Genomic DNA, 14,837 nt, shown 5'->3' with positions numbered 1-14,837 from the left:
TAGTTCTAACCAGAGGTGCAATGATTAATCGAATAATCGACAAGCAATCGCCAATTAATTGATCAATTTTTGTTAATCGATGAATCATTTGGAGACCTATAATTACCCATTTCTTTTAGGCATATTTTAGCCTCTCAACAGTAATAATTATTATTATTATTATTATTTTACGACAGTGGTTCTCTGCCGTTTTTAATGATGTACACCTGGAAAACATTTTTTTTCAGTAAAGTACCTTCTAAACACCACAAAACATTTTTAACGTAGGAAAAAATACTTAAAACAGACTGCTATGCTATGCTATCCGCTTCTTATTTAATAATCTTTGCAACGACATTTGTGTTGGTATCTCTCCGAATATTTGACTGTTATACAAAAGATAGGATCATATCATATCAATACATGCATAGTGCACAGGTGTAAAAAGAAAAACAAAAGTTAGTACAATAATTCAGTAATATGTTTTGTCATGTTCAAATTCATTTACTCTTAATTTGAAAAGAAATCCCAGTATTAAATGACATTTGCTGGTACCTGCAGAACACTTGTTAAAATTTGTCAAAGTGCCTTTACATAGCTCTAATTCAGAACTTTATCAATTATTGTAATATGGTAAAATAAGACATTTGCCGCCTGGTACTGACCAAACAAATAAATGAACTCTTTCAGTGCCATGAATGACAATTCCCATCTTTTAAAATACTTCTGTTGTGTGCCAAAGATGAGAATTTACGTCATTTTTTTTTTTTTTAATGACGCTAGTTCAGCTTTGGAAAATGGATGGAGGAAAGGATGCAAATGAACACGTATGAAAAATCGGACTTGGGCAAAACGATCAACGGATTGCTCGCCGAATAAAATAATCGTTAGGCGCGTAATATCAGGTGAACCTTTTGCTTGCTGGTACCGTATTACGTACGAAGCACATTAGTCACGGGCTCCCGCGTGAGGCCGCGCGTTCCAGCGGAAAGGCGCCACTTGCATCACGGGTACATTTCAGCGCACTTAGTCAGCGCCGGCGTGAGACATTTGGAAGGCGAGCGAGACGGCGAGCGGAGCGGAGCGGAGCGAGGGAGCCGCAGATGCTCCGGACTCCCGACGAGGCGTCTCGGACGCGTGATTGGTGGATGGCGGGCACCCCCGTTCGCCGCAGTGAAAAAAAAATAAGAATGCGGGGTTGCCATGGCGACGGGGAGGCTACAGCAACAGACGACTTCTTATGCTACAATCCGTTTGGACTGCTGGTGGTTACGACTTGAATTCTTGCGCGGCTGCTCTCCTGAGATTCTTTTCTTTGGCTGTCCTGCATTTTCTTAGCTTCACCTGCGTCATTCAATAATGTCAAATTGTCCTTCTATGTATATATTAGGGAAGGGGGAGTACCAGATATCGTTTCGGGCCATTATATTCAAGAATGGCGCCTTAATGGTGGCTGCCGATACCGGTCACCGATATGTTCTGTAATTAAAATGATCCGCCATTGTTATTTTCTTTTCAGGAAATTATATGTGACAAAAGTACTAGTAAGTATCGACGACTTAGCAAGAACTCGATAATAATCGGTCTGTAACATCTGCCATTTTTTTAATTATTTTGGGGAAATTATACGTATCAAAAGCACAAGTAGTATCAGTGATTTAAGAATTCAGTATCATACTGATATCATTGTGAAAAAAAATCATCCTGAGCATCTCTCAACATGTAAACAAATAACTAACGTAGAGTATAAAGAAATTCTTTTGCATTTGCATACTAGATGTGTATGGATTTCCTCAGCCGCAATTCAATCAGACAGCGCAGAAATATTCCTTGGAATTAGGACTCGTCCCCCCTTGTCCCAACCTGCCTATAAATCCAAAGACTGCGTCCGCCTGCGCTAATCCGCCGGCTGGTGCTACACAAAAGACAAGCTGGGCCATCTCGGAGGAGCACTAAAGCATGGCGCCGTGGTCATTCTTCACGCGGGCTATGTGAATATGCGCGCACGCCGGGGGCAAGATTTACGGCTGGTGCCGTACGGCGCTCGCTCAAGGGCGCCTCTTCCTCCCCGTCGCTCGAAAACGTCAGGGAGGGACGCCGAGAGGAAGGAGAAGCCCGAGGGAACGTGCGGATCCACGTGTCTCCCGGACGCCATCGGGGACGCTCGCTTGCTTCGCCTACAGGCGACATCTCAACTGAACTTTATTTATAAAGTGCGGGAAAACAATCGTTTTCGTGAACGGAGCGCCGTTGGGGAAAAAATGTCTGTCCCTTGTTTGCTCACAATAGAGGAAGACTAGCAAGCAATTAGCAGACTAATCTGGCAAAAAGAACTTAAAAAATAAGAACTAATTGGCGGTGACATGCTGAGCTTTGACATGTTGTCATCGTCCGTGTGAAATTTCAGCTCCCTTGTGTCTTCTTTCAATGCTTTCCCTTCAATATAAAATGCCTTTAATGTAAAGATCCTGCACCCTTGTGCGGTATTTTGACCATTTTTGGATCATTTTCTTTTACAGGAGGGCGCGGCCACCCCCAGGTGGCGCCGATGGGTACCAAGCAAAGATTTGGTTTTCAACGTAAACATAATGATGAACTTTCCAGCATGGAGCATCAAGGACTCCAGTGATTTGAAGTGAAACGTCTGCTTGGATTCCTTCCGGCAGACAAGTCGGATGGAAAGGCCAAAGCCCCTCAATCGATACTCGTCCGAGATGGGGGGCGGGTTCCCAAGAAAGGAAACAGGACTGGGAAGGAAAATGAAACGAAGCGAGATAAGATGATGGTAGGAAATAGCAGTGACACAAAGATTTGGGAGAAAGCCTTGCCAGACCCATCTGGCATCAAGTCAAAATAACCACGTGGTCCTCGGCTTTCCCGTGAGTCCGTTTCGCAGTCAAACACTGGACTCTGGTGGTCACTTTGGACATCACAGGCCAGGATAAAACGTGACCGGCAACAATCATCACTTTTTGGCGCATTTCACCTCACCATTCTCCTTAAATCACAGTTCTATAAGGGGGAATTACGCTAATTTTTTGTGATTTGCACTTCGGAGTCGTCGTATACATCCTGATCCTTTGGATCAAAATCTTCGCAAACTAGTCGCTTAACATGAATGAACGCGGACACAAAGGAGACATTCAGCCCTGCGCTACCCGACTGCAAATGACGGAAAATTGGAGCGCTCCACCGAGCGCCATTCCGATGTCCTTAAAATTAAGAGTGTCCTTTTTGCCCGTAATGTTATTAGTGTTCAGACAGGGGGGGCAAATAAAACCACTCAATGATCTTCTAATGTCATCATTTGCAAGGTAATCATGTTTGGTGGATGCACGCAAGGGGAGCGGTACATTATGTGATCTATGTGGGTATTTATAGCCGTGTGTGTGCGTGTGTGTGTGTGTGTGTGTTGGCTCTACAGACAGGGGAGCTTCTTCTCCAGACACAAAGGAGAAGAAAGCTAAAATGTGCAAATGCCTCGTGATCACTTCATATAAAAAAACAAAACAAAGACGTGTAAAGATTCATCGACAATTAATTAACTGTTATTTTTCGATTAATCGTTTTGACAGCTAAATTTGTGAATATTATCCATTTTTTTACATCCTGTGGGAAAGCAAACTACGACTGAAAACGTTTTGCATTTACTTTGGACAACTCTGGTCAACATTTTTGCCGAGTCTCTGAAATGTTACATGGGCGGATGGCACATTCCAGCGAGTACTTTGATATGTTGATGCCATCTGGGTGAAATTTCAGCTCATTAATGCCTTCTTTCAATGCCTATGATGTAACCCTAAAAGTAACCCTAACCATAACAATAACCCCTAACCCTAATCCTAACCCTCACCCTTAACCCTCTAACCCTAATCCTAACCCAAACACTAACCTACGAAATGCTGCACAACTAAAAAAAAAAAAACAACAACAACAAAAAAGCCACGTAGTTTGTAACGTTGTGAGATTATTTCGGAGGACAAAAATAGCTTTGGACCTAAGCGATCTGAGAGAAGAAGCGCAATGAGCTCTTTCAAGGGATCTTTGGCAGGTATGGAGCACCAGACTGGAGCCATCTGTCCCCCACGACCTCCCACCATACAAACCACACACACACACGCTTACGAGCGCACAAAACAAACATACGCGAAATCGAGGGAATGTGTTGTCATCCGTCTGACGGCAGGCCAAGGAGAGAATGAAGTCATTGATGAAAAACCATTGCGGCACTCGCGCTATATTAGCAAAAACAGCGATAGCGTGGAAAATGCGGAGTTGCACGTAACATTGAATACGTTTAAAAAAGAAAACGCAAGGAATATGGGTTCTTCTTGCTTGTACCTAATGTGGTTTTCAGTGGTTGTAAACACAACCAGGTTTTTGGTTCGGGTATTGAAAGTCACGCTAACAGATGGTGGCAGGCGGGCGGCGACAATTTGGGATGGTGGACGGCAGCACTTTTACTTTCAAGAGCAAAAATCTCGGTTTGAAAACATGATGGCTGACCCTCTCACAATGCAGCATTTGGCATAGCGCCCAGCAAGAACCACAAAAACAGAAAAAAAAAATGAAAACAATACATGTATGAATTTATGTCGACAGTTTTTTGGGGGGCCTGCGGGTTAACGCTAGGTAAAAAAAAAAAAAAGTTATAATTAAAAATAAAATTTCACAATGGCAGAAACGAGCTGCTCGGGTAAAAATAATAATAGCACTAATAATGTTTACTAACATTATTTTTTATTTTTTTACTGTGAGAAGCCCGTTTCCGACACCTCGGTAAACAAAACAAAACGAAAAATCAAAATAAAAAAATTAAAATTCTCCATTGGCAAAAACCGATTCAAAAACAAAAAAAAATCCATGATCTTATTTTATTTTTGACTGAAAGAACCTGCATTATTTAGTCATTCTTTTATTCTGATGATTAAAAACAAAACAACACAAAAAAGACCTAATCAACACACACACATATACACAAACACACACATTGGTGAAAATGGGCTTCCCTAGGGTTTCTGCGTCTGTACAGTTCTTTGCGATTGTTCAATTCCACAAGTGCGTCTTCATTCTGTCTGTGTGTGTTTTCCCTAATGGCTGATTGAAGTTTTTGCTGCCTGGAGGCAAGGTCTCACCAAAAGTTAAAAGTCCGCCACGAGTGTCAGCGCAGCTTGACGCGCAGCTGACAGCGCGCCCGTCAGCGCCACGTGCGCGCACGCTCGGCGACATCCGCATTGTCAGCAGCGACTTGCCCAACTCAAATTATTTTGTCTGTGTTCATCACATTCAACCACCGTGCTGACGCTCAACTTTAGTTCAACTCTCATGCTGGATATTTACCGTAATTCCCCAAATATAAGATGCGCTTTTTTTCCGGAAGACGAAAGCCAAAAGTACGGGTCCAAGGCTCGGCACCGTGCCGCGCTCGAAATAATTAACCTGTAAGAGTTAGCTAGGGTTTGCGTTGGCTTGCCTCCCTCTTCAGGCGTTTTTGAGTAATTGATTTAAATTCGGTTAATTCCTAGCTGTATTACCATAGGCTGATTTAATCACATGACGCCTCCGGCTCACGGGGCAACGACGACGTCAATTGAACAACATGCTGGTTTCCGTGGTTACGGCCGCTCCACAGCTCCCAATGATCTTGTAAATTCCATTGCTTTTTGTGCCCGTGAAAGCATCGCTTGCGTGTTTATTAGTACATTTCATGTTGTATAAATGTTCATTTGTTTGTATTGTGGTTAACAGTGTTCTAATTGTACTACACATTTCGAAATGGTCCACAACGCAATTTTAAAAAGTAATAGACATTTTTGAAAGTAGTTAAAGGTCTGGAAAAAAATACAAAATTTTCTTGCATTAGCAGGTTTTTTTGTAAAACCTAATAGTATTATATTTTTATATTTCATAGTCAACGTGTAATTGCTTGATCATTTATTTTTACGGCTTAATATTTTATAGTTAAAAAGTAAATAAATGAAGTGGTTGTCATGTGCTTTTTTTCCTTCCTTATTTTCCTTCCTTATGCTAAAACTTTTATGCACTGTTTTTGCAAAACAAAAAAAGCAGCAAAAATTAAGACATGTTTTATTAAGCTATTATAGAAAAAAAGAAGCTACAATATGCTAATTAGCAAGATGGGAATATGCACGAAAACACCGTTACAAAAAAATCACTCCACGTGTGCTCACATTCTATACGCACTACGTTTTTGGGACGATAAAATACTAAAAGCACTGTGTAAATAATTCAAGTAGCTTGTAAACACACCGCACGGCAGTTTTTCAGCGCACCCACAAAAACACCAAAAAAAATCTGTGTCACGGGCTATTTTTATCCCGAGTGATCACATATCTTGTGCGAAATAAAGAATAGCAATCTCAGCTTGGAGCTACAATCAACCTTTTCCTGGTTAGATGCCATTTTGCACGATTAGTTCCTTTCACCGAGCTTTGTACTTCTTTGTAACAGCGCACAGAAAATGCCAAGAACGCACAAAAAATACTTTGCATCAGAAAAAGGAATATACAGGAATAAAAGGTACTTTTTTATGGTAAATACAATTGATGTAAGTATGAAAATGAATGCTTATTGTATTTGGTAATTTCTTGCTTTCTTTTTTTAAATGTGGGCTAGATGGATGGTTTTGTAGATTGTAGATGGCAACAGCTTGTTTTTCTTTTTTATGTTTATGTCCGAAACATTTGCAAAAATATGCAGTTAGGCTGCATATGGGTGGCTTTTTCTATCTTTGCTTATTTTGCAAAATGGCCGCACTCGGAAAGTTGTGTTTGCGCCGTTGTGGGAGTGAACATTGCCTCATTCATTCCCTTTCATTTTAGCGAAGGGGAAGCCATGAAAAAGATGGAAATGCACAAAGTACACTTGTACAAAAGGATTGTCGACAACAGTGTTTCTTAACCGTTTACTACCAATGAAATATATATTTTTAGCTAGGTAACTCCGAAACAAACCAATTTTAAGATAGAACGCTGTGCCACTTGATTGACTGAATTTCGTCACTAGTGTTCTCTGCATTTCCTTCAGCATCTTGAGAAAAAAGATGGCGTAATATCATCGATTTAATTTCGGACTCGTGCGTTGTAAAATCACGTCACGAATGACAATGCGTGTCCGTGTGAAATCAAACGAAATGAAGGCATGCAACATCTGCATAGGGGTCACTGTAACATTATTAAGCAATAAACTGCTTGTTTCAATTCATCTGCTCTTAATTTGAAAAGATACTGTTTCTGCCACGGCCTTGAGTCAGATTTGCTGAAACCAGCAGGTACTCCGCCACATTTGAGAACTACTGCAGTCTAACCTTCACTCGCACGCACACTCAAAAGAGTGATGCGAGCGTTGATCTGGCGTTTGCTGCCCGACCGGTGTCTCTCGCACGCCTCATTGGCTCTGCGCTGCCTGGCGTCCTCCCCTCCCCCTCCACATGCTGCCACCGTAATGACATCATTACAAAGTACAACTGTCCTCGTTAGCGTGTGTTCATCGTGTCAAGGTGAAATTTGTGAAAACTCTGCGAAAAATCTACATAGCAACAAGGATGACAATTGAGGAATTTTCAGTATTCTGGGCGAAATCGATAAAGTCGTCTGGAAATCGTTTCTTTGTATTTGAAGATTTCAATAAATGCGGCTCTGACTATAATCCGCGACTTTTTTCTCGTGATTTGCGCCCTGCGGTTTTATAGTCCAGTGCAAATCAGGAGTTTAACAGAATATAATGATTCCATGAAATATTAAGCAATTTTTAAAAAAATCATATTGCAACCAAAAGCCCTAAAATAGAATGTTTTGTGGATTTCAACATTTTTGCGTTGAATTTTTGCACCATGTCACAATATAAATTCCTTCAAAATGGGGAGCATATCAAAATTTCAAACACGGTCTTGTGAAAATGTTATTGTCAAAAATACATTTACAACTGAAATACAGAGGTAAAAATAGAAAAATTTCCATGGCGATGGAGTTATTTTATTTTTTTGTCCCCCCCTAAAATGAAAACTTGCAGTTTGTCCCCCCAAAATGAAAACTTGCGCAACGGCGGGGTATAAGAAAATTTAAGGCTCTGAAGTGCGCCTGATAGTGCGGAAAATAAGGTCTTAAAAACATTAAAATGATGAAGAAATTGAATATTATCCTGATTAAAAGGTTGTAACAAATAACTTTGATTAAATATATATATATATATATATATATATATATATACACGTAAATTCTATAATGAACTGAGGACCCCTGTAAAGTGTCCAGTAATGAGAAAAAGGCCCAACTCAAAATGAGGGCACCACGAGGACTGAGCGTTCACGTGGAGGGAAGAAAGACACCTCTCACCTTCAAACGACCTTTCGGCTTACCATCTCTCTTTCCCGCTCTATTTGTGCTTATCTACTCTCAGTAGACCAGCTTCTCTCCTCCCTTTTTTTTTTTTCTTTTAATGTGACTCTTTAATGCAGCCGTGCCAATGCAACTGGGAGAAACATTGATGGTGAGTCGCTACGAACTATCAAGTGTGGTAGATAGCAGGAATATGCACAACGAAAAAAAAAAGTCTACAAGTGATCGTTTGCATGACTCAGAAAAGAAAAATGGAAAAATATCACAGCCCCTTCAAGCAAATACCAGGGGACCCCCTTAGACATGGATCAATAAATAGAACAATCCTGAGTACATGGTGCGGGTGCCCCTCAGAGAACATGTAGCATGTAGAACAATAGTAGCATGCAGTGGAGTGTTTAAAAAAAAAAAGAAATAGCTGCAGTGGACCCAGTTGAACACAACAAAAATCCAAATCCAAAACTGCAACATATCTTCATCTAAATAGAAGAGAATAAAACAGAAAGTATTTATTGTCACCGTACGACTGCACAACGAAAAGGAGGGCTGCGCCGCTGAGGGAGCGGGCACAGTCCACTGCACTGATGACCAACCAAAGCGGCTTCATTCATTCCTTTTCTAAAAATGAGCGGCACCAACAAACTTTCCACGTAACACTGATGCACTCGGATCGTTAGAATACTGGACCAACACAACAGTAACACTACTGAATGTGTTTAATAGTGAAGAGTGCCCCCTTGCGGTGATAAAAATAGCAGTTCAAACTCAAAATCAATGTCATCAATGTTTACTGGGAGATTGCCCCCTTGTGGCTAGTAAAAAAAAAAAAAAACTGCAGATGCGCTGCATTGGATTATAAGATGCCAAGTGTTAGAAAGAAGTAGCGTCTTATAGTTTTATAGTCCATAATTAGCAGAATTTCAGGACAACATAGCTTTGATGACGCCGCGATGAGTCAAGTCAGTCGCTACGCTGCTAGCATAATTTCGGGACAACGTAGCTTTGATGACGCCGCGATGAGTCAAGTCAGTCGCTACGCCGCCAAACTGCCAAGATGTCACTCAAAATAAAAGTGTAACAGGGCTTGTTATTTTGGTAGGCAAGGTTTGTTTTAAAGTTAGCCTTCACAAACGCCTAGCATAAACGCACGCTAGCTTGACTCTTTCCTACATTAAATAAACAACTAAGCATTTTTCGGAACCGAGGAACTCGAATTCCTCAAAAGACTCGTTTCAGCCCTGATCCCCATTTTTTTTTTTTAATCGCCTCAGCATTGTGGACGCAAACATTGAGCGACACGGGGAGGGGTCCCCAAAGCCAACGCAATTAGCCGGGGCACGCACGAGCACCGAATTCATTAACCTCCATCTTTGATGTGTTGCTCGGTGAAAGGAAGGGGAGGAGGAGGCGGAGTCGAGGGGATGCGAGGCGGGTGCCGGCTTTGTTCGGGCCGCGGCGCCAAGTGGATGAACTCAAGCGACAAACGGCACGCAAACGTATTCAACGGGCTCACTGTTTGCCCGCCGCCTTAGCCGGAAGTCCGAGGGCTGTTTGTTTTTCTCTCCTCGGGCCAAGAAGAATCTTCTGCTCGCCAGCGGGATTGAGGGCCGAGTTCCAATTTCAACACTGCCGTTTTCCCACTAGGAGTCATTCCGAGGTCTAGCAAACGCAAAGCCACAAACGCCCAATGAATATCCCGGGAAGGATGAATATTTGGTGCGGCGTTGAGAGTGAAAACACGCGCTGAGAACCAGGCAAATTTTTTTCACCCGTATCATTAAAAAACACACTTTACGTTAAAAGATATAGCAGATAAACCTCAAAGCAAATTTAACTTATTCAATTCAGACATATATTTTTTTTTCATCATATATTTTGAAAACTCTTTGATTAACATCGTTTCAGTTCTATTTCATAGTTGTTCCATAAATTGAAACTTCAGATACACACATTTGCTTGTTGGTGGCTAGCAAAAAAAAATAATAATAAAAAAACAACAAATAAGCCGCACTGGACTATAAGCCCCAGGGTTCAAATCATGATAAAAAAGTCATGATCACAAATTCAAACCTCAAACAAATACACACATTTGCTTGTTGGTGGCTAGCAAAAAAATAAAAATAAAAAAACAACAGATAAGCCGCACTGGACTACAAGCCCCAGGGTTCAAATCATGAGGAACAAGTCATGATCACAAATGGAAACCTCAAACAAATACACACATTTGCTTGTTGGTGGCTAGCAAAAAAAAAAAAAATAATAAAAAAATACAACAGATAAGCCGCACTGGACTATAAGCCTCAGGGTTCAAATCATGAAGAAAAAGTCATGATCACAAATGGAAACCTCAAACAAATACACACATTTGCTTGTTGGTGGCTAGCAAAAAATAAAAATAAAAAAATACAACAGATAAGCCGCACTGGACTATAAGCCTCAGGGCTCAAATCATGAGGAAAAAGTTGCGGCTTATAGTCCGAAAAATACGGTAAATTACAAATTGCCCGCCCCCTTATAGCAAACCAGGTTGCTACCAAATATTTTGTTTAAAAAAAAAAGCATAATAAAATAAAACGCCACTTTAGCTTTGCAATTTAATACAAAATAAAATAAAATATGTATTTTTTACTAATGATCCAAATGATTTCACGGCTTTAAGTTACCATTAGAAGGACGCAACCATACATTCATTCATTTTTGGGAAAAAAAAGTTCATCTTATATTTCGGAAATTCTGATATTCGGTGGAGTACTGTTACAATCCAGTAGTATTGTACGTAGCGCCGCTTCGCAACGTTAGCATGAAGCTAACGAAAGTAAGATAATACACAAAGTGTAATCCTTTTGCCCGTGCGTTTATTTTGACCTGGGTCTTGTGCCATAACGTCAATATATCCAGCAGGGGCCAATTTTACGCTCCTATTAAGATAACCACGATGGTTTCTTCATACGAGTAATGCGTTGGGCCGTACCTAACGATGCGGCCCATGCCAAGGATTAGGGCCCCGACGACTCGTTCCCTCGTTTTGTTTGGTTATGACGCCGAGGTCAAATAACATTGCCGGCAGCATAATTTAAAACCGAGGCGCCCCCGCAGAGTACAGTAAACGTCACCGTTAGCGAACGCTTACGTCCGAGTCCGACCCGCTCGTCGCCGAGCGTCCGGAAGTTAGCGGCGGCGGCAAAATGTTTGGAAAGCTGCGAGGGAGCCAAATGAGAAGAGTGACCGGCGGCAACTCATAAAACGACGGAATTTTGCTACGTTGGCTTGACGAGTATGACTTGAAGTCGGATAGCGATGACATGGAATGGAGCGCTTTCCCCTGAGGCTCGCATAGAGTGAATTACAAAAACCTCATTTATTTTTTACTTTCGCTAATAAAACACTGTCAAAATCAAGCAAGGAAGGGACTACACGTTGCGTATATAACGTATTTATTTATCTTAAAAAAACGTCTGCATCGAAGCTTTCAAATGGTGATGAGGAAAATTCCAATTTTTTCCTCTTGTATTTTAATATTTTATATTTGTTTTATATATTTAAATATTATATAATTGTCTTATATTTATTGTATACATATTTATTATTATTATTTATGGTTATTATTGTATATATATATATATATATTTACATTTTAATATTGATCTCATATTTATCTCTATTTTAGTTCTATTATATTGACCGTATTTTCCCGACTATAAGGCGCACCGGTATATAAGCCGCAGCAGCAAAAATTGAGCAAAAACACAATCTTGGTCACAGATAAGCTGCACTGGACTATAAGCCGCATGTCATAACATCTATAACATTTATTGTATATATATATATATATATATATATATATATATATATATATATATATATATATATATATATATATATATATATATATATATATATATATATATATATATATATTATTTATTAATGTTATTGTATATATATTTACATTTTAATATTTATCTCTATTTTAGGTCTTCCTTTGTATGTTAAGCACATGTGAAGAAATTGACAATAAACTTGACTTTGATTATATAAACCGTATTTTCCGGACTATAAGCCCCACCAGTATATAAACTGCAGCTTATATTTATCTTATATTCATCTCTATTTTAGTTCTATTAAAGAAACCGTATTTTCCCGACTATAAGGCGCACCGGTATATAAGCCGCAGAAGCAAAAATTGAGCAAAAACACAATTTTTGACACAGATAAACTGCACTGGACTACAAGCCGCATCTATAACAGTTATTGTATACATATATTTATTATTATTATTTATTATTATTGTATATATATATCTTTAACAGACTGCACACGCCAGCATGTTTAGTCCCAACATAATTATACATATTTATAGCGGCTTATAGTTTGAAAAATACTACATTTTCCATTTCTATTAGGTTTCTGAAAGGTTTGCCAAGACAGGTGAAGGAGGACTAGGACACGGAGCATAAGCATAAGCTGCTTATTAGGAATGTCAAATAAATGCCGTCCGTAGTGCGTGAGAGTGGACACGTACAGTAAGAGGAGGCGGCCAACGCGCGTCCTCTCCATCATACCAAAAGCCCGTTCATCAATAAATCAGCCGCGTATGCATTATACATTATTGTCTGTGCATATACACAGAAAGAAGCTGCAAAAACAAATCCACTCAGCACTCGCAAAATCAAGGACCGCGCTATTATTGTCTCATTTGACGACATCTGTGCTGGCCTTTACATTTTTTTTTTCTGTTATTGAACGTTCTTCCAGCTAGGAAGTCATGTTTAAGTCTCAGAATAGGACAGTCGTAGCAAGAGTACAACAATGCCGTAAAATGACAACTGTTCAAATTCATCTAGCCGTATGAGCTGCGCAAGTAGTTTGCGCATCTGTCCAAAAATGAATCTAAAAGTCAACTTTTTATGAACAACATTAATTCCTTTTTGCCTTTTTGAAAAGTGGCGAATCAAGTTGGCTTGCGCACACCCACTACGGCGCAGAGGTCCTGTTTCAAACTCAGCCAAGCTGCGTATGGGTGTGAAAATATCAAAACAAAGTCCAGCCTGCCCCCCCCCGAGCACATTTGGGTTATCACTGTTGTTTTAGATTTTATTTTATTACCGTGTCCTTTTTTTTAATCAAGCTAGTAAAAAAAAAAAATAGTTGAAATTTAATATTTTAATCACTCTGAACACCCATGTTTACATTAAGGCGCTTGAGAAAAAATACATGTGTAGAAAGTTAAAAAATACTGTATATAGATATTTTTTTGAATTTTTAAATATAATTAAAAAAGCCACATATACAAAGGCTTTTTTTTCCAACTCTTTTTGCCTCAAAAATGCTTTGCTCCAACCACTGGCAGTGTAAACGCTCGCCAAATGTGCTTGCGAAATGTCAGCAAACTTTTGAAATTCATCCATGAATTGCACATGGATGAATTATGAGTTTTCCTGCCCGCTTCTACAACATTCTCTGACAATCGTCAAGCTCATAAAAAATTGGCCTGCGACCTTTTTCGGATCAGTTCTAGATTTATAAGATTTTTAATCCGGCCCACCAAACTTGAAGAAATTGTATTTAGTTGATTTAATTATCAATAACTAGAAGAGTCATTTCAATAAATAGTTAAACACACAGGAATTCTGTTCCAATGAAAGCACGTTTTCTAGACACGCATCATTTTTTTTCTCTTCTCATCAAACCACTCCACCCATGTGCTCCCGGCCGGGCCCTTTTGTCCAATTTTCCGACCTTGCGCGGCCCTCCGGTCAAAAAGTTTGCTCGCCCTCGGTCTAGAAAAGGAGCGCACGCGGCAACGGCGCATTCAAGGTCAGCCGTGACTGGAAACGGACAGCGTGGCATGACAGCCAGCCGCGATGATCACAAACGGACGGAAACGCGCCCGGATGACCTCCAAGGAGGCTCCGACACGCACGGGCAGGAGGGAGGGTCACGCTCCGGCGATGCCGGCGGAGGGGAGGCGGCAACAGCCTCCGCCGCCGGCGCCGCCGCCGGCGCCGCGGCTTTACCTTTCTCTTGTGCTCCCGGGACGTGGCTCTCCGGCTCTTCCTGCGCTTCTCCTTCTCGTCCTCCAACGCATTCACATCCACTTCCCCCCGATTCTTCTTCAGCTGGGAGGCCGCGTGAGCCATGACGGCCCCGCGCGCGCGCCTCACCCGAGATCCCGGAGAAGTTGGACGAGGGCGGACAAAGCCGGGATCCCGGAGGCAAAAATCGGGGTAGAAAAGGAAAGGGGGGGAAAGGGAAGAAAAATGCCCTCCTTCCAAAAGGACAACGGAGAAGCGAAGGGGCTGGCTTTTGCCTGTTTGTCCTTCCTTGCGGCTGCGGCTGCTGCGGCTGCTGCTGCCCTCTTCTTCTTGACTTCAAAGTGATGGAGAGGAACCTCCTCCTCCTCCTCCTCCTCCTCCTCCTCGCATGAGTCGAGAGGTGAGGACGAACCGGCTCGGAGGGAAAAGCGGCGCGAGCATCGCCGGCGCAGGGGTGGATGGAACC

The 14,837-nt window shown here is 41.1% G+C and overlaps 1 protein-coding gene across 1 annotated transcript in view; it reads right to left on the bottom strand.

Annotated features, from left to right (window-relative positions):
- The window catches only part of LOC148419814 (ankyrin-3-like), a 77,654-nt gene extending 63,028 nt beyond the window's left edge, over positions 1–14,626 (bottom strand). Inside the window, exon 1 of the mRNA XM_088421040.1 lies at positions 14,354–14,626. Within this exon, the coding sequence (XP_088277166.1) occupies positions 14,354–14,476 (123 nt within the window). The 5' untranslated portion in view covers positions 14,477–14,626. The remainder of the gene's footprint in view (positions 1–14,353) is intronic.
- Positions 14,627–14,837: the final 211 nt, after the last annotated feature.

The sequence above is a fragment of the Hippichthys cyanospilos genome, chromosome 8 (assembly GCF_059441005.1).
Source record: "Hippichthys cyanospilos isolate Australia breed blue-spotted pipefish chromosome 8, RoL_Hcya_1.0, whole genome shotgun sequence".
Lineage (NCBI taxonomy): Eukaryota > Metazoa > Chordata > Actinopteri > Syngnathiformes > Syngnathidae > Hippichthys > Hippichthys cyanospilos.
This window is presented reverse-complemented; position numbering and strand designations above follow the sequence as displayed.